The sequence below is a fragment of the Polypterus senegalus genome, chromosome 10, assembly GCF_016835505.1.
Source record: "Polypterus senegalus isolate Bchr_013 chromosome 10, ASM1683550v1, whole genome shotgun sequence".
NCBI lineage: Eukaryota > Metazoa > Chordata > Cladistia > Polypteriformes > Polypteridae > Polypterus > Polypterus senegalus.
In genome coordinates this window covers 118,724,997-118,752,416 of record NC_053163.1, presented here as the reverse complement: position 1 = coordinate 118,752,416, position 27,420 = coordinate 118,724,997, and the positions used below count along the sequence as shown (strand labels likewise).

The following is a 27,420-nucleotide window of genomic DNA, read 5'->3' as shown; positions in this document are numbered from 1 at the left end:
TTCTTCCTTCTGGGGTGAATACTACTTGGTGAATCAGCCCTGCTCCTCCACTTTTTGAACATTTGACTCAACATTTTCTATGTGAACACTAAACTGTCCAGTGTGTCATTTTGTTCCAGCCTGCCCAAGTCCCCTGTTCTTGCTGATGGCCTTTGTCATTTTGTGTCTGGTAAAGGTGCACAGTAAAGGCAAGCTTGGATTTTCTTTAGAAGATTTGTAGACACAAATGAACTAAAGCAGAATTAGTTAAGATTGTGGTCACTCCTGAGTTTCTCAGACCTGTTCTTCAAAGGCTGAGTTCATACCTTCTTGCTTGGAATGTAACAAATGGCCACTGCCTTGAGAAGACAAGTGGCCCGGTAGCAGAAAGGTAACACATGTTTTGAAGCATTCATCACACTTAGCAAAACCTCAAATAGCTATAAAAAAAAAAGTTTCCACTCACCTCTCAAATGGAGTCCTGTCCAAAACCACACACGAGAGGCGGGCTTCATCTCCCCTCAAAAAACATTTATTTCCTGTAGCGACTAGCTCTCTATTTTGATAGTTCAGAGGAGGAAACATGGCAGCAAATGTGCAACCAGAGAAGTTATTCAAGTGCTCAATATGTTTAGAGACTTCAGACAGCCTGATGTCCATCCCATGTGGACACAGGTACTGTGTAAACTGTGTTAAGAATTGCTGGGACCAGAAAGGTCTGATGGGTGACTGCAGCTGTGCCCAATGCTGTGAAGCCTTCAGCCAAAAGCCTGCACCTCAGAAGAAGCCCATCTTGGCTGGGATCATGGTGAGACGCCTCCAGGAGGTATCCAGAGAGGTGCACACTAGGAGAATTTTCAAAAATGAGGTCCAGATTCAGCCCCACTGTGTGAATGGGACAGAAAAACCTCAGAGCACCGCACCCCAGGTCTGTCCACAACATAATATGGATGTGGAATACTTCTGTGTCGTTGATAATTGTTGCGTCTGCTCGTTATGCATATTGGAAGAGCACAAGAACCATGAGATGGTACCTATTGAGAAGGACCGAGCCAAACAGGAGGTGAGGCGATGCAGTGTCTAATTAAAAATTACAAATAAATACATATCGTTGTTCGGGGGGCATGGTGGTGCACAGCTTAGACCTACTGCCTCAAGGCTCCAGGACGCTGGGTTCAAACTCCAGCTCAGGCACCATGTGTGAAGATGGGTGTGGAGTGTTATCCACATCTTGCAGACATTCCTGTTAGTTTGTGTGCATGAGTGTGCCCTGCAATGGACTGGCACTCTGTTAAATTGTGAGTGTACGTGTGTTTGAGGATGCCCTGCCTTTAAATGGCACCTCTTTAGGCTGTGTGTGCATTCTTGAGTGTGCCCTGAAGATATTTGTGTGTGTGAGGATGCAAGTGAGCCCTACAATGGATTGACATCCAAACAGGTTGTGTGAATGTGAAATGTAACAGACTGGCACCTGTTAGGTTGAGAGTGTGTCCAATGCACGATTGGTTCCTACCTTGTGCCTGAACTGAACTAATTCTAAATTGGGTTAATTGGGTTCACAGATACAGTAAATGGATAAGCATAATGAGCATGTTTAGCTTAAAAAACTAATAACTGGGGACGAGGACCACCTTAAGGGTGATGGAGGTATAACAAGTATAACCAAAATAACTGGCAGGTGTCAATCTTCTATCTCATGTGTGAATAATGGAGACCACGAGGTGAGTCCCCTTTAATATAAATGAGATCCTGACGCAGCAGGCTGTCTGGTGGAGCCCTCCTTGATATCTTACATGGGTGCTCCCTCTGTTGCATGGATAAGCTTCACTCTTATGTAAGGTAAATTGGCATGGGGGCCACGGGAAGATCAGCTGTTGTATTACAGAAGTTTGAATTTTTAGCTAAAGAGGAGGCCAAATGGTAAGACTGTGTGGTGACACTGGCCCTTTGGGACATGGAAATCTTGGGTCAGGATTTCAGGATTTCAGTACAGGATGAGAGCAGGATAAAGAGCAGACAGCAGAAATGAATGGGATTAGCAGGAAAAGGATGAGTGTTAACAAGGTGGGAAAATTCAGCTAGCTGTCCGGCCTTGGTGGGGACGCCTGCTATAGTGGGGCTGTTGCGGAGAAGACGGCTAGGGGTCCCTCTGTTTTTTATACTGTCTGTGATTTCTGTGCACAATTGCCAGTGTACAGTATAAGCTACTTTGGACCATACATGGATAAGCACCTTCTGTCCCTTCTATTCTAGAGACAACTGGAAGTAAAGCAAATAGAAATCCAGCACAAAATTAGGAAAAAGCAGCAGAAACTGGAAGACATGAAGTGGACAGTAAAATTTGTTAAGGTGAGTGTGCTGAAAGTTTCAGAAAGCAGGCCCATGCTAACCAGCATTTTTACATTTTCATGTATCCTTTGTCAGTGTACATTGTTGGGTGGTCGTGTAGATTTCAAGGATAAATGTGATAACTCAACACATGTTCATCCCCAAGTTTAGTGTAAAGGTGAAAAAATAGGAAATGTTAGTCAGATGAAGGGCTGGGGTACTAGCCGGTAGCCCCGTTTAACTGTGTTGCTGGTGGTCACTGCTACTTTTTGCAGTAGCTATTGAGCCAATAGAAATTCATTTTCATAATACACCAGAGATAAAGGGGATTATTACACTGTATATATTGCACCCACACATATATTTACCATTAGTCCTTAATGCATTAGCAGAATTTTAAAAGTCATTTGGACACAAAATTAATTTTAATAAAAGTGTGCTTTTTCCTGTGAACTCTCTAGCACACCATACTAGACTGGACATCTAGCCATTCATTTTATCAGGACAGTTTGAATATTGACAGGAGGCAGCAAGTACAGTTATGCGGTCAACATACCAATCTGTATGGATGAAGAAGGAGCTGAGTCAGAAGGCAAAGCTCTCGATTTACCAGTCAATCTACGCCCCTACCTTCACCTCTAGTTATGAGCTTTGGGTAATGAACAAAACAATGAGATTGTGAGCGCAAATGGCCGAAATGAGTTATCTCTGCAGGGTTACTGGGCCCACCCATGAGACAGGGTGGGAAGCGTAGACATGCGGGAGAGGTTTGGAGTAGAGCCGCTGACCCTCCGCATCGAGAGGAGGTAGTTCAGGCGTCTGATACAGAAACCTTCTGGACATCTCACTGTGGAAGTTTTACGGACATGGCCAGTTGGGAGGAGACCCCTGGGAAGACCCAGGGCTCACTAGAAGGACTGTATCTCCTAAATGGCCTGGGAGCACCTTGGGGGCCCGCAGTATGAGCAGTATTGCCATGTGGACCCATCTTTGTATAAATAGAGGAAAATTAATGAGTTTGAATATCTAGGGGTAAACATTAAGAGTAAATATAAAGATCTTTTTCAGTACAGTTTTGTTAACAGCATGGAAAAAGATTTTAACAGATTGTCTGCCCTCCATCTCATGATAGATAGATAGATAGATAGATAGATAGATAGATAGATAGATAGATAGATAGATAGATAGATAGATAGATAGATAGATAGATAGATAGATAGATAGATAGATAGATAGATAGATAGATAGATAGATAGATACTTTATTAATCCTAAGGGGAAATTCACATAATCCAGCAGCAGCATATTAAATTAAAGAGTGATAATAAAAAAACAGCAGGTAAAACAGACAATAACTTTGTATAATGTTAACGTTTATCCACGGGTGGAACTGAAGAGTCGCCTAGTGTGGTGGAGGAATGATCTCCTCAGTCTGTCAGTGGAGCAGGACGGTGACAGCAGTCTGTCACTGAAGCTGCTCCTCAGTCTGGAGATGATCCTGTCCAGTGGATGCAGTGGATTCTCCATGACTGACAGGAGCCTGCTCAGTGCCCGTCGCTCTGCTACGGATGTCAAACTGTCCAGCTCCGTGCCTTTAACAGAGCCTGCCTTCCTCACCAGTTTGTCCCTCTTCTTTATTCTGCCTCCCCAGCACACCACTGCATAGAAGTGAGCGCTCGCCACAACCGTCTGATAGAACATCTGCAGCATCTTACTGCAGATGTTGAAGGACACCAGCCTTCTAAGAAACTATTAGCAGAGTGAATCAATACCACCAAGATGGAAATCATTCCCAAGATTCTATTTCTATTTCAGAGCATCCTTATACACATCAAGAAATCATTTTTTAAGAAACTAGATTTAATTATAACCTAATTTATCTGGAATTTGAGAGTTCCACATATTCAAAAGGTGGCTCTACAAAGAACTAAATCAGAAGGTGGCATGGCACTACCTAATTTTCATTTTATTACTAGGCAGCAAATATCCAAGGAATAATTAATGAATTTATACCAGCCTGGTCAGCAATAATAGTGAAATCTTGATGTACTTCTTTATCTGCCCTTCTTTGTGCCCCTGTAAATACCTTTGATCGTCAATATACCGATGTTCCAATTGTCGATCAATCACTCAGAATATGGAACCAATGCAGGGGAGCTTTTATCTGTTGCTCCTTTACATGATAATCACCTCTTTCAACCTTCTGAAACCTACACAGTATTGAATCTTTAGAAAACAATCAGGATTAAGACTTTTCTTTCTCTCTTTTTCTCTTGGATGGTGTTTAATTATCGTTTTGTAAGTTTTCGAAGTTCTTTGATGTATAAAGTCTGCAAATGTTACATTTCAAAATTTTGCTTGCTTGTATACTATGCTAATTAACATAAATAAACATTTTAAATACATTATTAAAAACAATTATGGTGCTGAAAACAGGATAAATAAATAACACTCATGGAACAAAACTGGCATCAATCCAAAACAGAAAGATGAGATTGCTGAAGAAGCTCGCTGTTGTCTTGGTTTATGTTATTGGTACCAGAATGAACCCCAACTTCTGGTGGCTTCTGGGTTTATATGTCACCAGTCCGGAAGGAGCTGGGCTTCTTGGCGGAGGCAGAACTGGGTTACACATCCTCCAGGCAGCAAGCTTCAGAACTACAGACAGAAAGGACCAGGTGACTAGTGACAGTACCCCCTTCTGAGACTCTTGATGATGTCCCCTATATATGCACTCATTATTGTCCACAGGTATACCTTCTTCCCTCTCTAATTAAATATTTTCTGAGGCCGAGTCCCCCACAAGTGTGAACTGCATGAGGCCACGTTTCCTGCTGAGGCAGGTCTACACGCTCACATTAATTAGTTTAAATATTTATGGCAGACTGATTTACACGGTCTGTGGCACCTTCGGTTAACAGAGTGACTGACTCCTGAAGCATTTGCATGAGACACAGCACCCACAGCCCTTTGAAGAGAGACTTTAGACACCATTTTAGGAATTTGACTTCTGTTTGGTTTACAATACAGAGCAGTGGGTTATCCAGCTGTCTGTCTGAGATGCAGATGTTTCTCACTGTGTGAGCAGAGCCAGTCACTTAACTAATTGTAAAGCTTTAGGCAAAGCCAACTGCATAATATAAAATAAGGCAGGGATTTGGATAGATCATTTATAACTGAAGATTACTTTGAATTAATGAGCTGTAGCTTTTCAACTCTGCCTTCCATTATGGCTTTATTTTCATGTCCAAGTGACCCATATTGAACTGTGATATTCTTGTGTCATCGGTGTCTTTCTTTGTCGACAGAGTGCTGGGTTACAAAACCACAAATGATTATCAGGCTTTCGTGAATGAAAGAAAAATAGCTAAAGAAGTCTGATAAAATGCTTCACCACAGCACTGCAGGATGCAACAAAATCTTTTTAGCACTCTGTTCTGCATCTCTTGTGATGTGACTAAAGTCTGTTAAATCCGAGAAAGTGAGAGATTTCAAGCAATGTAGCAGGATAAACCTTCAAAAACGTCTGTTAGGCAAGAAGATGAGCTTCTTCTCTTAGACCCTCTGGTGGACAATGCTTTGATCTGCTGCGTCAGTTCCCACTTGCTCTGTGACCTCGTTACCTCACCTGCCTTGGCTCACACTGTGGAAATCCCCAAAATGGTTATAGCCTGCATACGCTTTTTATAGGCCACTTCAGATGGAAAGTGCGAGGAAGGGCATGGTGACAAAATTCAATGCCAGTTTTTTCTTCCTTGTTCTTTTCTGGATAGTTATCTCTGTGCATCTTCTTTTTTTTAACATGATTATTTATAAGATTCATTTTGTTCTCTTTAGTCGTCATTCTTAAACGTAGTTGGACAGAAAAAAATGTCTTTAATTATGAAGTTCATTTGCAGTGTTTCTGAGCAGCATGGCACTACAGGAAGTAGAACTGACAACTTAACTCTTAACTCATGCTGTCTTCCCAGCTGCGTATTGGCTTGCTTCTCCTGTGCGCATGTAGATGCCCCCACAGACAACAGTTTACAGCCATGTCTCAGAAAACATATCTGGGGATTATTAAATGAAGGAAGTGTGGCACTATGGGTAGAGCACCTTAAGTCTCATCTTAAGCCTAAATGAAATAAAGTGTTCAAGTGAGGAGACAATTGAGGAGCTGTGGAGCAGGTTTAAAAGTGTTTTACATGTAATGCAGGACAAGTTTATCCCAAAGTTTAGAAGCAGTAAGCAATTATAGAGAAATCTGAATGAATAAATAAGGAGCTAAAAAAGTTGCAAACAGATAAACAGCCATATAACCCATTGAGGCCTAAACAACAGAGATTATAAGAGTAACAGTAAAAAAAAGGGAATTAGGAAAGCTGAAATACTGCAGAAAACCTGAAAGATGACCTTGGAGATTCTTTTAATATTTTAGTGGTAGAGCAACAGTTAAGTAGGAGGTGAAGAGTGTTAGGAACAGTAAAAGTGAGCTAGAATATTATGGCGGGCAGCTGGGGGCTGTGCCCAGCCAGGACAGCGAGAAGGACCGGGAGAGGGACTATGCCTCCCCAGGACCACAAGAGGGCAGACTAACCTGCATGTCTTTGGACTGTGGGAGGAAACCCACGCAGAGAGGACATGGGAAGCGAACCCGGGTCTCCTAACTGCGAGGCAGCAGCGCTACCCACTGCACCACTGTGCCCATGACTCCGATTTTTTATTAATAATTTGTATTTGTTTTATATAAGGGCGTTGATGAATTATTTTTGTATGTTATCTATTCATTATTTTTATATAAGTTTAGTTGATATTTCTTTTCTTGTAACTTTATCTGTGAGATCTTGTAAAGCACTTTGAGCTACATCCTGTTTACAATAATGTGAAGAAATAAATCTTGCTGTTGTTGTTATAGACAGTACAGACAGTGTACAGAAGAGATTAAGAAGGTTATTAGGAGGTTAGGCTGCATATCACATTGAGTAGAATACAAGTCAAGAGTTATATACGGCACTCACCTGAAGTCACCTGGTCTTCATATTACAAGAGAGACATCGCGGTGCTAGATAAGGCCCACAGAAGAGCAGCTAGGCTGATTCCAGCACTGAGTGGTATGAGCTGTGAGGAGAGATGGAAGGAGATGAACTTTTCAGTTTAAGAAGATGCAGATTAAAAGTTAAAATGATTGAAGTGTTTAAAATTGCAAAGGGAATGACAATAGTGAATCTCAGCTAAATTCTTCAACAAGAACACAGGGATACAGTTGGAAACATGTTAAGGGCACATTTTGCACTGCTCTGCCAGCTCATCTTCTTGAACCCCTGTCTCACTCTTTCTGCTCCTCTGGGCCTCGAGTGCCCAGCCTCTATGCTATATTGTGTGAATCAGATGATCGGTCTCTCCCCTTGATTTCAGTTTGGTTCAGAGTCCTCTCTCCTTCCTCTATGCCTCCTGCCTTGTTGACCATGTTTTAAACGCTATTCCCCAAGATCCCGATTACGAGCAAACCCAAGTATATTTCCTTTACGGACTTTACCCTACTCCCCATATGTGCTACCTTGAAACTGATCCTGTCACTTTTGCCCACTGGGTGTCATCCCAGGCACTTTTCTCTACATATTCTTGTATCTCAATCCTAATGTTTTCTTCCCCGTTGATCTTGGACATTGTCAGGGTTATGGGTTCTATTAAAAATCTTCTGTGTAATTCTGTTTAATGTAATACATTGCAAATTCTCCATAAATAATTGATCACAAAAAAGAGAATCACAGACACATGAAATAAACTAATGGAGTGGTGTGGTAGCAATGGCACTTTGGGCCACTTCAAATCTCAACTTGATGTTATTTTCTATTATCTAGGAGAACAGGATAGAAACGTTTGTCGGACTAAATGCCTATTCATGTCAAAATTGTTCTAATGTTCAGATTCTTAGATTCAGAACTCAGCCTAAGCTATGCCTGTGTGCCATTTGTTAAATTGTTCATTCTCCATTTGAGAGGGTGTGTGAGTTCGTCCTCATACCTGAGACAAACAGCTGCTCCATGCAACCTAAACTTAAAGAGCACATTAGAAAAATGACGGCTTGCTGGATAGTTGATAAAGTGTCAGCATAAGCATGTCCAGGGTTGGTTCTTGCTTTGTGTCCAATGGTGTCAGGATACGTTTTGAGCTCCTGCAGTACCTTGACGTGAAAAATGATTCTTGATGGGTGGATGAAGAGTACATTTTTTAATCAGGTCTTTCAAAGGACAGAATTAATTTTTGATGCACATTTGGGAGGAATTTGTATGATTTGGAGCAAATTTACATGCAGTTCTATCCTTATTTTTAGTGCATCTATTTTTTGTCACCTAAGGGCACATGCAGAAAATGTGCTTATGCTTGGAAACGAGTGTAAGTCATGGTGGTAAAGTGCATTAAAGGGTCCATCACAGTGTGACCTTTACAATTAAGAGTATTGAGGTTCATGCTCTGTTGGTGCAGGCACCATTGGATGTTCTGTGTAGAGGCAAGATGATTGCTTGATTGGCTCTGCTGGTCCACATTAGCACTCCGTAGATCGTAATTAGGACGCTCCACTCATACGAGTATAAAAGAACCTGGGAGATCAAAGTAAAGGAAAAAAAGAGAAAAAAATGAGAAAGAGATAGAGGTTAAATCAGGAGGAAGAAAAAAAAAAAAAAGATGAGGGCCAGGATCGTGGAATAGCTGATGCTGCTGAGAGGAGACAAGCGATCTATGGACGATGTCCCATGGGTATCAGCGACACTCTTGAGGTAGTGTGGCTCCTGCTGAACATCCAGGGAACAGGAGCAACCAATCGCTCTGGGAGATTCCACAGACACCAAGGGATACCGGTGGGAGTAGGGCACAGGGCTCACAGGGTCCTCTCAGATGCCGAGGGATGGCAGTAGAGACACGAGCCAGATAATGGTTGACTCCTCTTGTTGGAGGACACCTCTGTCTGCTGAGAAGACTGTAAAGGTCACCAGAGGAGGACATGGATTTGGACTGAGGTACTGAGGTTTGTGATTCTTTTAAAGAACAGTTCCTAGCTTTGATTTTAACCATTTGAACTCGGCAGGTCAGTTTTCGGGCCAGCTGCATAGGAGCATACACCCAAAAGGTAGGGATAACGGCCCACCTATCAACCGACACGCCTGAATGACGGCCTACACATATCTGTTATGCTATACTACTGTTACAAGACTCTACTTTCTGAATCTGGCATATTCCCAAAAGACCGCTTCATCTCTCTACTCACATAATATTCTGCTCTCTAGTAATATTGTTATGCTACTTAGTAAGTTACGCTGCTGTTTTTTTTATCTGCAAATCAGCTTTGCTTTTTCTCGTAGTTTCAAGAACAAAAAGGAAACGATTTGAGTTGTACTTTAACATGGGAGCAAATCAAAACAATAAATGCTTAGTGAGAAGTGAAAGTAGGTAAAGAGAGCTTCTATGCTTCTGCTCCCCGGCAGGTTTCTTTCCTCCCTGAGCTCACCTTACGTCATCTGTGTCACGGTATGAGAAGTGTACTGTCACAGTCCAACTCCCCACCTGCCACGGTCCCCGGAGTGAGAGGCGCCGCAACTGACGGCCCCCGAGTGCTTGACATCAGTAGTGAGAGCCCCATGGGAAACGGGAGCTCCAGTGCTGCATCCCCCCAAATGATTCAGGTGTAGCACTGCATCACAAGAAGTTTGTAGGTTTCTAGAGTCACATGTACAGGACACAGTGAAATTCGTACAGACGTATGCTAATCAACATGGAACAAGTCACCACTCTCCAGCCCCATAATTCATAAGTATGTCTTCCTTACCTAAAAAAATCACAGAACATTTTGTTATTAACAATGCAAGTTAAAGACAGTAAGAGATAAAACATATAACTATATAACATATAACAAAAACATATAAACATATAACAAACTATAAAAATACATCATAGAACAAATATATTGGAAAAAAATATGACAGTAATGGGGTGTTCACAGCCAGACCTCTATGCAGGCTAACTGGGCTCCAGGAGCCCTGAAATTAATCAAAATAATATTAGAAAAATATATTAGTGCAACTAGACAGGCCAGTCGAGTCCTCTGGAAACACTTTACTGCTATTCCTGAGATAACTCATCCACAGCCAGTCATACGCACACACTTACTCATCACATTTGCTCATCTCAAGTGAACTGCTGTTAGAACAACTTTGGGTTCAGCAAAGCCAATATGGGCTGTCAAAGCGTAAAGCGATTTATCGTTCGATAGTAGTGACAGCTCTTCAGACATGGCCAGTGACAACATGATAGATTCCGGTTCTAGTGACAGCAAAGCATGTAATAGTGATGAGTTCCTCAAATGGTAAATTATGATGTCACTTCCAACGTGCACGATTTCATAAGAGTGATGGGCAACTTTCAAGCTTGTCATTCGCTGGATCTCTACAATGCAAGTCTACTGTATTAGCTACAGGTGACTTTTTTGCAGGATTTCAATCTCTTCACAAGCGTAATTGTGACTTCACCCAAAGAACATGCACAGCAACTGATCCAGCAGCAGTACATGCTGAAAGCAAATAACCCTAACCCTTATCCAGACACTTCTCTCATGATAACTCAGTTTGGTAGGGTGGCCAGCTGGTGGTTCCAAACGTCTTCCATTTATGATGATGTCTGTGCTCTTGAGAACCTTCAGTGCTACAGGAACATTTTGATAGTTTCCCAAGATCTGACACGGTTACTAAGCCTTGATATTCCATGCTAGTCTCTCGGTGGTCCTCTCAGTTCAGCTAGGAGGGGCGCCTCTCCCGGAGTCCCTCCCAGGGGGTGTTTCAGCTCCTCAGTCACTTTACCTGATGTATCAGAGCTCATACTGGAGTAACATAAAAGCAGCTGATCCGCGGTGGGATTAAAAGCTAACTAACCCAATAAATGCAATGTTCATACTTGCTGTATTCCTGCTACATTTCTGTTCATTCTGACAGAGCAGATCAGGTGTCAAAGGGCAGGTCTGTCTCAGCAGGAAATACAGCCGAGGACAGTTGGCCTTCATCTAGCACTTTTACTGGGCTCTGCTTTTGAAATGGTTTCATTTAAGCCTGGTATGCTTTTTTTAAACATAGAACTCTGCAAGGAGAGAAGCAGGAAAGTGTGACAGAATATTCGCTGATCTAATCCACTCCATTGAGAAAAGCCGCCATGAGTTAAACGAGATGATTCGAGCTCAAGAGGATGCCATTGTGAAGAAAGCTGACGATGTCATGGGGCAGCTGGAGGGTGAAATAGAGGATTTGAAGAAAATAAACCTCAGACTGAGGCAGCTTTCAAAGACTGACCAATGCCATTTCTTTCAGGTAAAGCCCACTGATGGCGAGCGTGCCAGGGGGTACATTCTTTCATCTCCACTGTTTTGTCCTTTTTATCTTCTTGACCTGCCTAATTCCACAGACATTCACTTATTTCTCTTCCCATACAGAATTTCAAGACTCTCTGTATTCCTTCTAAAGGCCGAGACCTTCCCAAACTTCCCAGAAGTGTGGATGGCTCTTTTGAAAACTTCAGCAGGGAACTGTTTAGCCTGAAGCAGCAAGTGGACAAGCTTCTCAGACGAGCGCTAATGAAAGTGACTCAGAATGGTGGGTGTTTGAAGCTTAGCGAAATGGGTGGAACAACAAAAAAAAGGCTTGTTTACAGCAGGTTGACTCTCCCTCTAAACTGTAATAATATTAAATGGAAAAAAGAAGCTTATAGCATGGTGAACATTCATACATTTTGTAACCTGCTTATCAACTTCAGGGTCCAACAGCACTGTAACTGGGCATTGGCCTGAGAAGGCTGCATTAAGTGTGAATGATATGGTAAGGAATTTCCTCTGTTACAGGATATCATTTTCTTTAAGGACCCCAGAAATGATTACTTGGGGGTGCGAAATTATATGGAAGAAGCTTTGGAAAACCCAGAAGATGTCAATGCAGGGGTGGTACTGTACAAATGCGGCTTGATCCTTTAACAGATAAGGGCTCAGGAGCATAGAAAGGGAAGGACACAGGACTCGCTGGGGAGTGTCCACGGACCTCGTAGTCGTCCATTTAAAATGGAATCTGCAGCATAATGAAGTGTCCAACATGTACAGGGGTCTGAAAACTTTCCAAATTTTGAGATAGATAGATAGATAGATAGATAGATAGATAGATAGATATTTTATTTTTAATATAAACTTTATTTTGCACAATAATAGCAGACATGAACACATCACTACAATTAACAATTTCTCAATACAAATAACAATGACATTACTCCTCTACTACTCCCCGTTCCCCGCACATTAAGTTAAGTACACAAGTCTGTATTTAGTACTCTGTCTAATCCTCCTAACGTTTAACATAACAATCGCACACCCGCTCTTCTTCATTATTCCAAATTCATTTTTAGTTGCCCCTCCTCAATAGAGCACAGCACCCCCTTCACTCCCCACACTTTAAATTCTTCAATATTACACATTATTTTATAAAATGTAAATTCCAGCCTAATTCTTGAAATTACATAAAATTTTAAAATAAACAGTACATCATCTGGTAACATACTACTTTGTTTATTATTACGGCTTTTTAAAATGGCTAATTTTGCCTGCCCAAGTAAATAATTTAAAAGTTGAAGTTTTGATTTTGATGTTTTGTTATATTTCATGCCCGAAATAAATCTCTGATCATTAAAGATAGATAGATAGATATTGATTGTATTGATCCTAAGATGAATTTTCTGTGGTCTAGAAGGCATCACACATAACTACATACGATTTAGACAGTATGAATTATAAATACACTTGATATGTCCACGTTTAACTTCCAATTAACATTTCAAAGCGGCAAAAAGGAAAAGTGTAGTCTAGCCTACATGGAGAGGTTGTGAGACATTATTCATGATGGCCTGAGCATTAGCCGACATCCTCCAGTCTGCTTTGGCGATTGTCCATCCAGGACAGGCCCGGCCTTCCAGATTGCTGCTCCAGTTATCGCCTGTCCTCACTCCACTCCACTCGCACCCGTAGACTGACAGCGCTCGCACATACAGGACTGTGTTACTTCACTCTCATCCCACACCTAGCAGGCTTGACGTTGTAGGCTTCTCAGACAGGTTCACTTCATGGTCTTAAATCTGCCCAGTGATAGGATTTCTCTGTCGCCATAATTTTGATGCAGATCACCTCCTGCTTGTCATGAATGGGACTAGATAAAGAAAATGCAAAGGGTGAGCTCTCATGTAACAGAATAAAATGAAGATAAATTGTTATTATCTTCCCCTTCTAGGGGTGCCCAGGTGCTGAAGGATGCATTGCTTTCTGATTACAAGTCGGCGGAGGGTCAAAAGGGTAAATGTCTTACATAGAGAGACAGACAGATAAAAAGGCAGTGGCAGGCATTATAGAAGACTGACACGCTTGCTGTAGATGAATAGATGCTACTCCATTGAACCCCGACAGGAAATTCACAAGGGCTCAGTGCTCTGCATCCTGATGGAGTCGGCCTCTCTTTGGATTTTTGCAGTTTTCTTTATATCAAGATCATCACTCACTGCCTGCCATTCAGTATTTATAAAATCAGATCTCCATGTATTAAAGCTGTCAATAGTAGAAAGTCAAGGACATCCTTTGACAGTATCAAATGAAAGCATGTGGAGTGAGTGTGTGTGTGTGTGTGTATAAATAGGCCCTGCCATGGACTGGTACCCCGTGCAGTACACCCAGTGCCACCCAGTCCTTGCATTAGCTTACACAGGTTTCAAGGCTGGCTAATAGATTAGTGCCTCCTACTGCTTGTTTTCAGCATTGCGCCATGTTTTGGCTTTGAAACATATTCTGTTCACATTCAGCACTGTAAAAGCTAACAATTGTAGAAACAAAAAACGTTTAGGTGGCCCGGTGCATGGGGTTAGTGTGAACGCCACACATCTCCATAGCTGTGAGATTTTCAACATACATGGAGGTCATGTTGGAAGCCCCAAAGCAGCCTGGTATGAAAGTACCCTGTGATGGCCTGGCATCCTGTCCAGGTGTGGTTTGATTTTGGTGCCCACATTCTACATACAATCAGATGTTCCCGTCCTTTCTACACACTGACTTTCTTTCTTTTTCTTGACCTCAGCCGGGAAGGCACAGATTTACAGTGTAACATGTCCTGAAAGGATCCGCAGAGAAACATTTACACCATGTAAGTGAGATTCTGTCTTTCTTTGTTTCTATTTGCTTTTCTTCTTTATATTGGTTGTCCATTCCACAATCCACCATCTCCTAATGTAAGAAAAGGTGGCAATAAGGATGGCCCAGCAGCTAAAGATGCCTTTCCTGAGTTAAGGTCTACCACATCTTAGGGGATGCCAGCCAAGTTGTTCTCAGATGAGTCGAGAGCCGCCTCTTATGGGCCCAAGACTGCCCTGTGGTCTTCTGTCAACCGGCTGGTATGGTAGCAGATGTCCAGTCCTCATGAGATGGCTCTTCTCAATCTGTAATAACAGACATGAACTCCAAACCTCTTCCATATTGCTGAAATCCTGTAAATCCAGGCCTTCAAAAATGGCCACTTGATAGCTACGGGTGAACGTGGGGCTGAGCTGTAAGCCAAGAGCTGAGTGAAGAACTGACCTGAGTCCACGGAGATCTGAGGCCAGTGAGCCTTGGCAGAGCTTTAACATCAGCACACCCCCATAAAGCCAGGCCCCACTTTGAAAGTGCATGATGCCCTGTCCTGTTGTGAAGACGTCTAACATGGTGGGTGATACAAGGGGCCCTCAGGCTGGGCACTGTCAAGTTAGGGAATGTCACTGATGACACAAAAGGAGAGAACAGCCATGTGTGACCAAAAGTGTTACAAGTGACTCTGATGAAGTCAATAAAAATCCTCTTTAATAAAACCCCTGTGTGCGTCCAGGTGTCCGTGTGTGTGTGCGTCTTCTGGTGAAGTACGCATGCGCGGGGCTCGGTGCGATCTGCACGGCATCGTGGACGCACACACACTGGGAGCTGAGCACACAGTGAATGGCGTAGCCGCGGCCGCGCATGATAAGCAAATAAAGGACAGCATTGCTGGGGAGCGTGTTGATTGGGTAGTCGCGGCCGCGCACATAAAATCCATTGCTGGGGAGACGCCACGCATACTGCCCCGTGCATGTTTACTAACTAACTATCAACTAACAACATGCCACCCAAAAAAAAGGACACGTCAAGTAGGAGAAAAGACACAGACACTCAAATCGTATATAAGCAACATCTCCTGAAAGAACGGTCAGCTCAGCAAGTAAACATCAACAAAAGAAAGGCTGAAAGACAAAGAAAAAACAAGCAAATAAATCGATTGTTAAAAAGAAAATGAGCGTCAGAATATTCCCCGTATTGATTTGGCTCTGTCCTCTACTAATTTACCCTTTACCTTAAGAAGGCGACAATTTCCAGTTACATTAGCCTTTGCCATAACAATTAATAAAGCTCAAGGGCAAACCTTAGAAAAAGTTGCCAGTTACTTGCCAGAACCAGTATTCAGCCACGGTCAGTTATATGTTGCATTATCAAGAGTTAGAAGTTTTACAGATGTTGTTGTCAATGTTGTAGATGGTCCTGAACAAGAGTGTTTACAAAAAATGTTGTCTATAATGAAATTTTATTGAAAAATTTCCTGAGGTAAGAAAATAATAACATTTTCCTAAATATCTTCTTCAGATATTGTGTATTACAGATTGTTACAAAGTTTTACACTAAGACAATATTAATTATACTTATTGTATTGCCATATACATTTCGATTTTATTTTTAATATTATTTTACTTTAGGCTTCTTGCAAAAATATTTTTAACACAAAAATTTCAGACAACAAACAGAATGAGGTCAAGGTCCCTTGCCATTTAATATAGACTGTTCCTACTAATGTTTATGCACTGCTGTTCTAGCGCCCGTTATTGTAACGGGCTTAATGTCTAGTGTTAAAACAATCCAACTGTTAAAATCAGTTGTCTAAGTCCCCAAATGCACCTGAATGTTAAATCATGTCCTCATTTCCTAAAGTTTTTGCATTGAAATTCAAACATGTATTTTAAAAACATGTAATTATTATTTTTGTTAGTGTTATACCAACAATAGATTTACAATCCCTTCAAAGGCTGGCGGCTCCTATTACTTTGTAGAGGAAACAGACAGAAAATGAATGTGAGGGTAGGACAGTGCTGGCCATGATGATCACAAGAAAGCTCCTGCACCCTTTAAGGAACATCACCACAGGTCTGTGGCATCAGTGACATTTAAAGAGTTTCTGAAATAAAATTTCCATTTAAAGGTTTAAACGTTCATATTACACGGTTCACAACAATATGCCACATGTCAATACGTAGCACTGGTGTTCGTTTTCTTGATTTACACGTACCTGACGTAGGTGAAGGGAGTGGGGGAAAGGGTGGTTATGCCAGAGAAAAGTTGCAAAGGGATAATTTATGCTTTTTTTAAATTTTATATTTCTGTAAAAAGATCGAAACAATGTCACATCACATAAGTGCTAAATGAGGGACCTTTGAGTGGCATAACAACCAAAATAAGTCTCTAGTAACTTTGTATTTACATCAATGGTCTGTCAGCCAGCTTACAAGGCATGACTGCCCTAATATGACAAAATTCTATGAAACAGAAGTGTAATGATTATTCCTGCCCATTATTCCAGTTTGCAGTATCATCGCTAATTTATGCAAAGAGCACAACACAATCAACCAAGTAATGCACAGTGTCAGTTTTTAACTGAGACAGCAGCTATGGAGATCTTTTTTAGCGTGCCAGGAGCAAAGGTGTAGGTAGAGCAGAGCTTTCCAATCGTTTTCCTTGGCGGAACGTTTCTGTAACCCACGGAATCCCAAGGCACAGCACGATTCTACAAAAAAAAAAAAAAAGCGTTAAATCTCTTAAATGTGAAACTGTCCGAGGCGGTGGGACGGGGTGACAAAAAAAGCATCTCGGAGACTGATGTTCACAGACTCAACACTTAGTGTGGAGTATAATTTTCAGTCGTTGATGGTGATGAACAACTGAGGAGAATATTCATGGCGTTTTAACACAAGTTTTAATGTAGGCCCATTTAAGAGAAGTTAACAGTCGTTTTGATCCTTCTTACTCTGACACGTCCCTGCCTCACATGCTGTGCCAACCTGAGAATTAATACACTGGCCTCGTTCTCCAGTTGTCGGAAGGCATTGAGGTTCAGGCTATACTTGTTCAAGTAGTAAGTAGTGAACAGTTCAGGTTTAAGGTCATTATCTAAGTTTAAACTATTCCATTATTGGTTTTTTAATTCCTTTGGGTTGATTCTACATTAAATTTGCGTCAGTGTATATATGCTTCATGATTTATGTATTCATTTTATAATTACATCTTTTGATGTTAGATGCGATTAATTGCAATTAGCTACATACATTTATGAGACTAATTAGCTAATTTTTTTATTTGATTCCCAGATATATATATATATATATCTATATATATATCTATATCTATATCTATATATATCTATATATATATATCTAAATATATATATATATATATATATATATATATATAAACTGTAAATCAACTGCTCAAAAAAATTAAAGGAACACTTTTAAAACATATCAGATCTCAATGGGAAAAAAAATCCTGCTTGATATCTCTACTGATACGGACTGGGTAATCTGTTAGGAACGAAAGGATGCCACATCGTTTGAGGGAAATGAAAATTATCAACTTACAGAGGGCTGAATTCAGCTGAAGACACCCCAAAAATCAAAGTGAAAAAGTGATGCGGCAGGCCCGTCCATTTTGCCGAAATTTCATTGCAGCAACTCCAAATCATACTCAGTAGTTTGGATGGCTCCCACATGCCTGACAACGTCGGGTTTGGGCACAAGGCATGCTCCTAATGAGAAAACGGGTGATGTGCTGGGGGATTTCCTCTCAGATCTGGACCAGGGCATCACTGAGCTGCTGGACAGTCTTAGTTGCACCCTGGCAGCGTCGGATGGACCAAGAGAGACATAGCAAACCTTCTGGTAAATGACACGTATTGATATGCCATCCTGGAGAAGTTGGACTACCTGTGCCAGCTATGTAGGGTCCTGGCATCACCTCATGCTACCAGTAGTGACACTGACCATACCCAAATGCAAAACTAGTGAAAAAAAAGAGTCAGAAAAGATGTGGAGGGAAAATGTCAGTGGCCTCCACCTGTTAAACCATTCCTGTTTTGGGGGTCATCTCATTGTTGCCCCTCTAGTGCATCTGTTGTTAATTTCATTAACACCACAGCAGCTGAAACTGATTAACAACCCCCTCTGCTAGTTAACTGACCAGATTAATATCCCATAAGTGTCATTGACTTGATGCTGTACTCTGATTAAAAAGTGTTCCTTTAATTGTTTTTGAGCAGTACAGTCATATGAAAAAGTTTGGAACGCCTCTCAGCCTGCATAATAATTTACTTTCAACAAAAAAAGATAACAGTGGCATGTCTTTCATTTCCTAGAAACATCTGAGTACTGTGGGGGGTTTCTGAACAAAAATTTTTAGTGAAGCAGTATTTAGTTGTATGAATTTAAATCAAATGTGAAAAACTGGCTGTGCAAAAATGTGGGTCCCCTTGTAATTTTGCCGATTTGAATGCATGTAACTGCTCAATGCTGATTACTGCAACACCAAAATGGTTGGATTAGCTCATTAAGCCTTGAACTTCATACACAGGTGTGTCCAATCATGAGAAAAGGTATTTAAGGTGGTCAAGTTGTGCTTCTCTTTGACAATCCTCTGAAGAGTGACAGCATGGGATCCTCAAAGCAACTCTCAAAAGATCTGAAAACAAAGATTGTTCAGTATCATGGTTTAGGGGAAGGCTACAAAAAGCTATCTCAGAGGTTTAAACTGTCAGTTTCAACTGTAAGGAATGTAATCATGAAATGGAAGGCCACAGGCACAGCTGCTGTTAAACCCAGCAGGTCTGGCAGGCCAAGAAAAATACAGGAGCGGCATATGTGCAGGATTGTGAGAATGGTTATAGACAACCCACAGATCACCTCCAAAGAAGACCTGCAAGAACATCTTGCTGCAGATGGTGTATCTGTACATCATTCTACAATTCAGCGCAATTTGCACAAAGAACATCTGTATGGCAGGGTGATGAGAAAGAAGCCCTTTCTGTACTCACGTCACAAACAGAGTCGCTTGTTGTATGCAAATACTGATTTAGACAAGCCAGATTCATTCTGGAACAAAGTGCTTTGGACTGATGAGACAAAAATTGAGTTATTTGGTCATAACAAAAAGAGCTTTGCATTGCGGAAGAACAACACCACATTCCAAGAAAAACACCTGCTACCTACTGTCAAATTTGGTGGAGGTTCCATCATGCTGTGGGGCTATGTGGCTAGTTCCGGGACCGGGGCCTTTGTTAAAGTCGAGGGTCGGATGAATTCAACCCAATATCAACAAATTCTTCAGGATAATGTTGAAGCATCAGTAACAAAGTTGAAGTTACGCAAGGGTTGGATATTCCAACAAGTCACTGACCCAAAACACAGTTCAAAATCTACAAAGACATTCATGCAGAGGGAGAAGTCCAATGTTCTGGAATGGCCGTCACAATCAACTGACTTGAATATCATCGAAAATCTATGGGATGATTTGAAGCAGGCTGTCCATGCTCAGCAGCCATCAAATTTAACTGAACTGGAGAGATTTTGTATGGAAGAATGGTCAAAAATACCTCCATCCAGAATCCAGACACTCATCAAAGGCTACAGGAGGCGTCTAGAGGCTGTTATATTTGCAAAAGGAGGCTCAACTAAGTATTGATGTCATATCTCTGTTGGGGTGCCCAAATTTATTTACCTGTCTAATTTTGTTATGATGCATATTACATATTTTCTGTTAATCCAATAAACTTAATGTCACTGCTGAAATACTACTGTTTCCATAAGGCATGTTATACATTAAAAGGAAGTTGCTACTTTGAAAGCTCAGCCAATGATAAACAAAAATCCAAAGAACTAAGAGGGGTTCCTAAACCTTTTCATATGACTGACTGTATGTGTGTGTGTGTGTATATATATATATATATATATATATATATATATATATATATATATATATATATATCAGCAGATAGCAATAATGCATTAACTAAATCAGTAATATCAGCTGCCAATAAAATTAACCAAATATTGAAGTGAATCTGAAGCTAATCATTTTTTGTATGTCAAAGTTGCTTTTCTCACAATTCAGCAAGTAAAAAACTAGCAAGTAAGAAAGCCATCTGTGTTGGTGAAATTTACAAACGTGCCACAACACTTGTCGATTAACAGTAGCAGTCTTCAATGACGTGTGTTGGACCTAAGGTCTTTGACAGTAAAAAAATAATGCACAGCCATGCGTCAGCTTAGCTCTGTAACATCAGCTAATATCCGTTAAACTCCAGTAAATCGCTAGCTTTAGTGTACTGGCAATTTCTGTAACATTATCGAGCTTACTGGAAGTTGGACACATTTAGATTTCTAACCATAAATTTTCTATGCTCCGGATTGGTGTTGACTTGAAGCCACCTCTCTGCTCGGTAATGGAAAATAAATACAACAGGCGACTGTCAAGATAATTCAGAAAACAGCAATAACTGCAACAGATTCTAGTTGTGGACCCCCAGGGCTCTCTGCTTTGTTGAAGAGCTTGTCGCTTTACAGTAGACATGTACTTCAGTGATACGTCAGGCTACACTATGGTTACATTTAGGGTTGTGGGAGGAGTTAGCGGACTCAATTCAAGAAAACCATGTGTGACAAACATGCAATCCAATTGGCTGTCCAGAGGAGCTCCTGAATCATGCATCTCCCCATCCGTCCTTTAATCACGAGCCCTACGTGTAGTGCGTGATGTGTATATATTAAAGTGTGTCACTGATCATTTTCATGGGTGTCTGAATTTTTAATTACAGCAGTAATGCCTTCAGCATCCCTTTTTTTGGCTAAACTGAAATGAATTGTAAATTATTTTTCTTTTCTGCATGTATGCAGCATTCAAAACACAATTTAGACACATGCAAGTAAGCAACACAACCAACACCTTGGAAAGGAACTCTTCTAAGCCTGCTGTGTTAGAATGTGGTTCTCTTCTGTGGAGGCTGACCAATCAGGGAATGAGGTGTTTAGTGAACAGGATCCAATCAGGGAAGGGCCATGTAATAAGCATGAGCAAATCAGAGTGCGATTAGACTCCGCCTTTTCAACTGCCCACACTGCAATTTAAGTCTAAGTCTGTGAAGAGCATTTTTAGAAGTCTCCATTTTTGGGGTTGAGAACGCCAAGGTAGTGTAGGCGGAAGGTAAAAACTGAGATGAATGTTTTTGTTTTTAAATGAAGAGTAGTGTGCATAGGATCTCATATATTATGGTTTTTTTTTTTTTTTTTTAATTGTCCGGCGCTGTCTTGTTGGCTCTTTTTAGCAGAAACGACTTTTTGGAGTACAGTACACGTTTATCAATAAATAGAGGGACCTTCATAGCACCTCGTGTTAGTCCAAGGTCGTTGGGACTTTATAAGGCTGGAACTTGTCTGGTGTGACCCCCCTGCTAATTAAAACAAAAGTCTGCATCTGTCCTAATGTTACTTGTGTGACATCTAAAGTCAGCCAATCATCATTAGTTATTTCTGAAATTTGTCGCATAGTGCGGGGTAATAATTCAACACACAGTACATCACATGGCAGGCAAGGGTCCTTTTGCTTTCTCCTTTTCAATTCTACATTTTTAAAGCTTGTAGTTGGCCCAGAAGCTCATGGTGTTCTTCTCCTTTCTGATTAGACACATTCCAGCCAACTCTGGACAGAAACACGCTACAACGGAAACTCTGGTTGTCTGAAGACCAGAGGATGGTGACCCTCGGGAGGGAGAGCTGGCCCTACCCCAGTCACCCTGAGAGGTTCGACCAACTGCACCAAGTCCTGTGCATCGAGAGCCTGTCTGGGGCTCGGAGTTACTGGGAGGTGCAGTGGAGTGGCAGAGGAGCCATGATCGGAGTCACCTACAAGAGCATCGGAAGAAAGGGAGCAGGTAATGACTGTAGCCTTGGGCGCAACAACAAGTCCTGGGGTCTCTGGTGCTCAGGTAGCATGTATGCTGCCTGGCATGATAACCAGGAGACTAAAATAGCTGCCGCTCGGTGCCACAGGATCGGAGTGTATCTGGACTATCCAGCTGGGACACTGGCATTTTATGGACTTTCAGAAACGGCCATGATCCTTCTGCACAAATTTGAGACAACGTTTATTAAACCTCTGCACCCAGCATTTTGTTTTTTTTACCATTATCCTGGATTTTATGTTAATTTTGACTCCAGCATAACAATCTGCCAGTTGAGCCAGTCTGCTCAACCCTAATGAGATGGCCCAAAAAGTCAGTTGACCAAATGTGGAGCTGCACCTTGCAGGGTTTTTTTTTTTTTTTTCATAAAAAATGAAAGATTGTCATTTTATATAGGGTTTGAATGGAGCTGCACTCACCAACTAATATTATTTTTAAAAACACCTGTCGTGTTGGACACAGCCATCTTGAATACTTTCCATGGGCGTGTGGTTCAGTCATTCTAAAACTCATTGAGATGTCTGAGGTGGCACACAGTTCTGGGATTTGGAACCAACAGCCACATACTTCTTAGTTCACCGTCTTCATGCTGCCAAAAACAATAATGTCTTAATAAAGCCTGCAGCATGACTGACTAAGTGACGTATTTCTAGTTTCAACCTGGAGGAACTACTGGCTGCTATTTTCTGTTTCAAATAAACTTCTGAATCAGAGATGAATTCCCGTTTCTTGTTTAATTTGACTATTAGATTCTGCTGTCCAGCCCCAGAGTTTGATTCAGTTTGGTCTCCTTTGTTCTCCACATGTATACTGGTAACTGATCATTTCAGGGTTTTTTTCCCCCCAGTGTGTCAAAGTGGCACCAGGGGTAATGCTGCTGCCACATGGATGCATTCATTGGTCATCATCCACATGCAGTCTGCATTTGCCCTCTGAGTTGACCCCCAGATACACGCAGGTCAAGTTAGTCGCTGCTTGTAGGCGCCCACTGCAGTCAGAAAATACGAGGGATGTTCAAAAAGCTCTATTTAATAAGAATTTCAAAAACAAATTACGAGCACTTTTCTACATAGTCACCTTCCTTTCTGATGCAATTTTTCCAGCGTTGTGCCAACTTTCAAATGCCCAATTACTACTCCTCCCACCTTCAATGATTCCAACGAACATCCTTCGTATTTAGACTCCTTCAGCTTTTCAAATTGTATGCTGCAGATTGTGCTCAAATCATTCCAGATTTTCCCTACTCAAGTGACATTCAATAACCCAGAACGATGAAGTGAAAACAAGCTTTTTGAAAGTTTTGTATATTTATTCAAAATTAAAAACTGAAATATCCCATTGACACAAGTATTTAGACACTTTGCTCAGTACTTCACTGAAACCCCTCTGGCAGCAATTTCAGCTCGGGTCTTCTTGGGTCTGACACCACAAGCTTCGCACACCTGGATTTTGTGGATTCTTCTTTGTAGATGGTCTCACGCTCAGTCAGATGGGAGGGAGACCACTGGTGGACAGCTGTTTTCAAGTCCAACCAAGGATATTCAATTGAGTTTATGTCCAGGATCTGGCCGGGCCCCTTAAGGACATTCTCACAGTTGTAATAAGGCCCTCCTGTTTTGCATTTGCTTTGTGCTTTGGGGTCATTGCCTCTTGGAAGGTGAACCTTTGGATCAGTCTGAGCTCTGCAGGTTTTCATTGAGGATATCTATGTCCTTTTCTCTGTTCAGCATTCCTTCAGCCCTGTATAGTCTCCTAGTCTCGGCCAGTGATGAGTCCAGTATGACTTCTAGGACCTTCACATTAGATATACCTCAACATTTCAGACCTCCCGTTTTGTATTCAACTCTAACGTCTTTACTTCCTACTGTTATGGAAAAAAACTTTCCTCTGTTTTCAAAGAAATTAGTCACTGATTCAGATGAGAATGCAGAACAATTCTTTATCTACACATAGGTATGCACAAATGTCTCAGTCCATGGAGTGAGGAATCAGTAATATAATGCATTTGGCTTTTCTGCTATCACCTCATCTAATACATCACATCATCTAACTTAATATACATAGCTTTATTATTTCATCCACACATCTCTGTGTGGTGAACGCTGGTGTGACTGCTCGCCGCTGCCTCCCCACCCCCCACCCCCTTTTTTTAAGAGGTAAAATTCTTAAATACTTTTTAATTAACTTCTTTTAAGCATTTTTTGAACAATTCATAACAACTTTTGTGGACTTTCTGTGAACTTTTCAAGTAAGCTTTAAACTTTTTGACCAAATTGAACTCGAAATGAAATCTTATCGGATTGCTGATTGCGGCTAACATCTTCTAATGATGGCAGGATCAGTGCAAGGAAACTGGATATGTAGGGCTCTTACCTGTCTTGTTCTGGCCCTTTTGGGCCTGTATCAGTATTCTGCGGTGGATCTTCTTCGACTCCGACCAAGGTTGACTGGATCTCCTACGGACGTCCTGTTAACCTTCCCGGACATCTTTTTTCAGCCACGACGGAGATATATCCACAGAGGCTCCCGCTGGAATTTTCAACAGGATACTCGAGCTCCAATAACCTCTTACTGGTCCACTTCTCGTCCACCGCTGAGGCCATCTGGCAGAGCCTCGGATCCGAGTGTGTTAGCCAGCCTAGCTACGGTGGCTAGCGCTCCTGCTCATCTCAGCGAGGATACCATCAACTTTGCTCATCTTAATATCTGTTCCCTTACAGGAAAGGCCCATCTCATTCAGGATCTTCTTACGGATTGTAACATCGACATTCTTTCTCTAAATGAGACGTGGCAGCAACCCCAGGACTTTACTTTGCTCAACGAAGCAACACTTCCTGGGTTTGTTTACATGGCACAACCTCGCAACTCTGATCGTGGAGGAGGTCTCGTGATACTCTACCGCGAGACAATGCGAGTTACGCCGCTGACAGTTTCTTCCTATGGTTCATTTGAGTCTCTTGTTTGTCAACTACCTGGCTCTATTCCCACCATTGTTGCAACTATTTACCGTTCCCCTAAATTCAACAAAGAGTTTTTGAATGACTTTTCTGCTTTTTTAGCTTATTTGTCCTCGTTATATTCAAACATAATAATAATGGGTGATTTTAACATTCATTTGGATAACAGTAAGTCCTTGGTGACCAGAGATTTTATTTCTTGCCTTGATAACTTTGACTTTCAGCAGTTTATGGAAACCCCGACACATTTCAAAGGACATATTTTGGATTTGGTTTGCTGTACTGGACTCACTCCGAATGATTGTACTGTGGAAGAATTTCCCTCTTCAGATCATTTTCTTCTTACATTAATATGACTCTTACTGTCTACACCATCAAACCTCAACGTGTAATAACTTTTAGGAATCTTAAACATATCAACATGGACAATTTTCAATCAGGTATTGATGTATTTGTGGAATCATTACAAACTATTTCTCCGTCAGATTTATTTAACTTTTATAACGAAGGACTTCTTGACATTTTGAATTCGGTAGCCCCACTCAAAACCCGATCAGTTTCATTTACACATACTGCCCCATGGTTTACACCAACTTTGCACATTTTAAAATCTAAAGGTCGGCAGTTAGAACGGCTGTACAAGAAGACAGGTCTTAATGTTAATAAAGAGATGTATTTCAGCCATATGCATTACTATAGGGACAGCATACGGCATGCTAAAGCTGCCTATTTTACTGCCCTAATTTCTTCCAACAAGGGGAACTCTGGAACACTTTTTTCCCTGCTCAGATCGCTAACAAGTCCTCCAGACTCTCTTTCCTTGCACTGCCTTTCTAACGAATTCTGTAACACCTTAATGATAAAATCCAGGCAATACATTTTAATTTAGGCTCTGCTGCTATTGACTCCACCATTAATGATTTTCCTTCTCCTACTCATTCATTTTCTATGTTTGAGCTTCAGAAATCATGGATCTCATCAATAGCTCTAAGCCTTCGACCTGTTACCTGGATCCAATTCCCACTGTTCTGGTTAAAGCCTGCCTTCCCTCGCTAGCTCCTCTTGTTGTTTCAATTATTCACTCGTCACTTTCCACCGGAATTGTTCACCAGTCTATGAAAACTGCAGTGATTCACCCCTTACTGAAAAAACCTGGGGCTGACCCTACTGACTTTAATAATTTTCGACCAATTTCTAATCTTCCTTTTATTTCAAAGGTTCTTGAAAAAACTGTGGCTTCTCAACTACATCAGCATTTATCTGCTAACAGTTTATACGAACCATTCCAGTCAGGCTTTCGACATTTTGACGGAACTAATTAAGATCACTAATGATCTTTTAGTGGCTGCAGACTCGGGCCTAATCACAATCCTTGTTCTTCTTGACCTCAGTGCTGCATTTGACACTGTCTGTCTCACATTACGTTAACCTGGTTTAAGTCATATCTTACAGACAGAACTCAATTCATTCAGCTGGTCACATGTACCTCTACTCCCACTCCCGTAGTATCTGGGGTTCCTCAAGGTTCTGTCCTTGGCCCCTTGCTGTTTATCATTTATCTGCTTCCTTTGGGTGTCATTTTTCGTAAATGGAAGATAAACTTTCATTGTTACGCAGATGATACCCAGTTATATATCTCAATTTCACCATCTGCATCGCTTCCACCATCCTCACTTACTGATTGCCTTGCTGAGATCAAGTTTTGGTTTTCTTCTAACTTCTTGCAGTTGAACTCTAATAAAACTGAGGTGCTTCTTATGGGCACGAAATCTGCAATTGTGAAGGCATCACAGATCACAGTATTAATAGACAACACATCTGTTACCTGTACAGATCAGATAAAAAGCCTTGGTGTAATTCTGGATAGCACGTTGTCTTTTCAGTCTCACATTAGTTCTGTTACCCGAGCAGCTTACTTCCACATTAATCGCCTGCGTCCATCTTTGCCAATCACTCTACTGCTATTTTAGTCAACAGTTTGGTCACCTCCCACCTGGACTATTGCAACTCACTTCTCTTTGGTCTGCCCCAAAAGTTAAAACATAAACTTCAACT

General features: G+C 41.3%; 1 protein-coding gene across 1 annotated transcript; it reads left to right on the top strand.

Moving 5' to 3' along the window:
• Positions 1 to 552: 552 nt before the first annotated feature.
• LOC120537487 (tripartite motif-containing protein 16-like protein) lies at positions 553 to 23,202 on the top strand. The gene is made up of 6 exons (XM_039766463.1): positions 553 to 1,042; positions 2,233 to 2,328; positions 11,411 to 11,641; positions 11,764 to 11,923; positions 14,429 to 14,494; positions 22,130 to 23,202. The coding sequence occupies exons 1-6, from the start codon at positions 563 to 565 to the stop codon at positions 22,702 to 22,704; spliced, it is 1,608 nt and encodes a 535-aa protein (XP_039622397.1). The 5' UTR covers positions 553 to 562; the 3' UTR covers positions 22,705 to 23,202.
• The last annotated feature ends 4,218 nt before the right edge of the window (positions 23,203 to 27,420 follow it).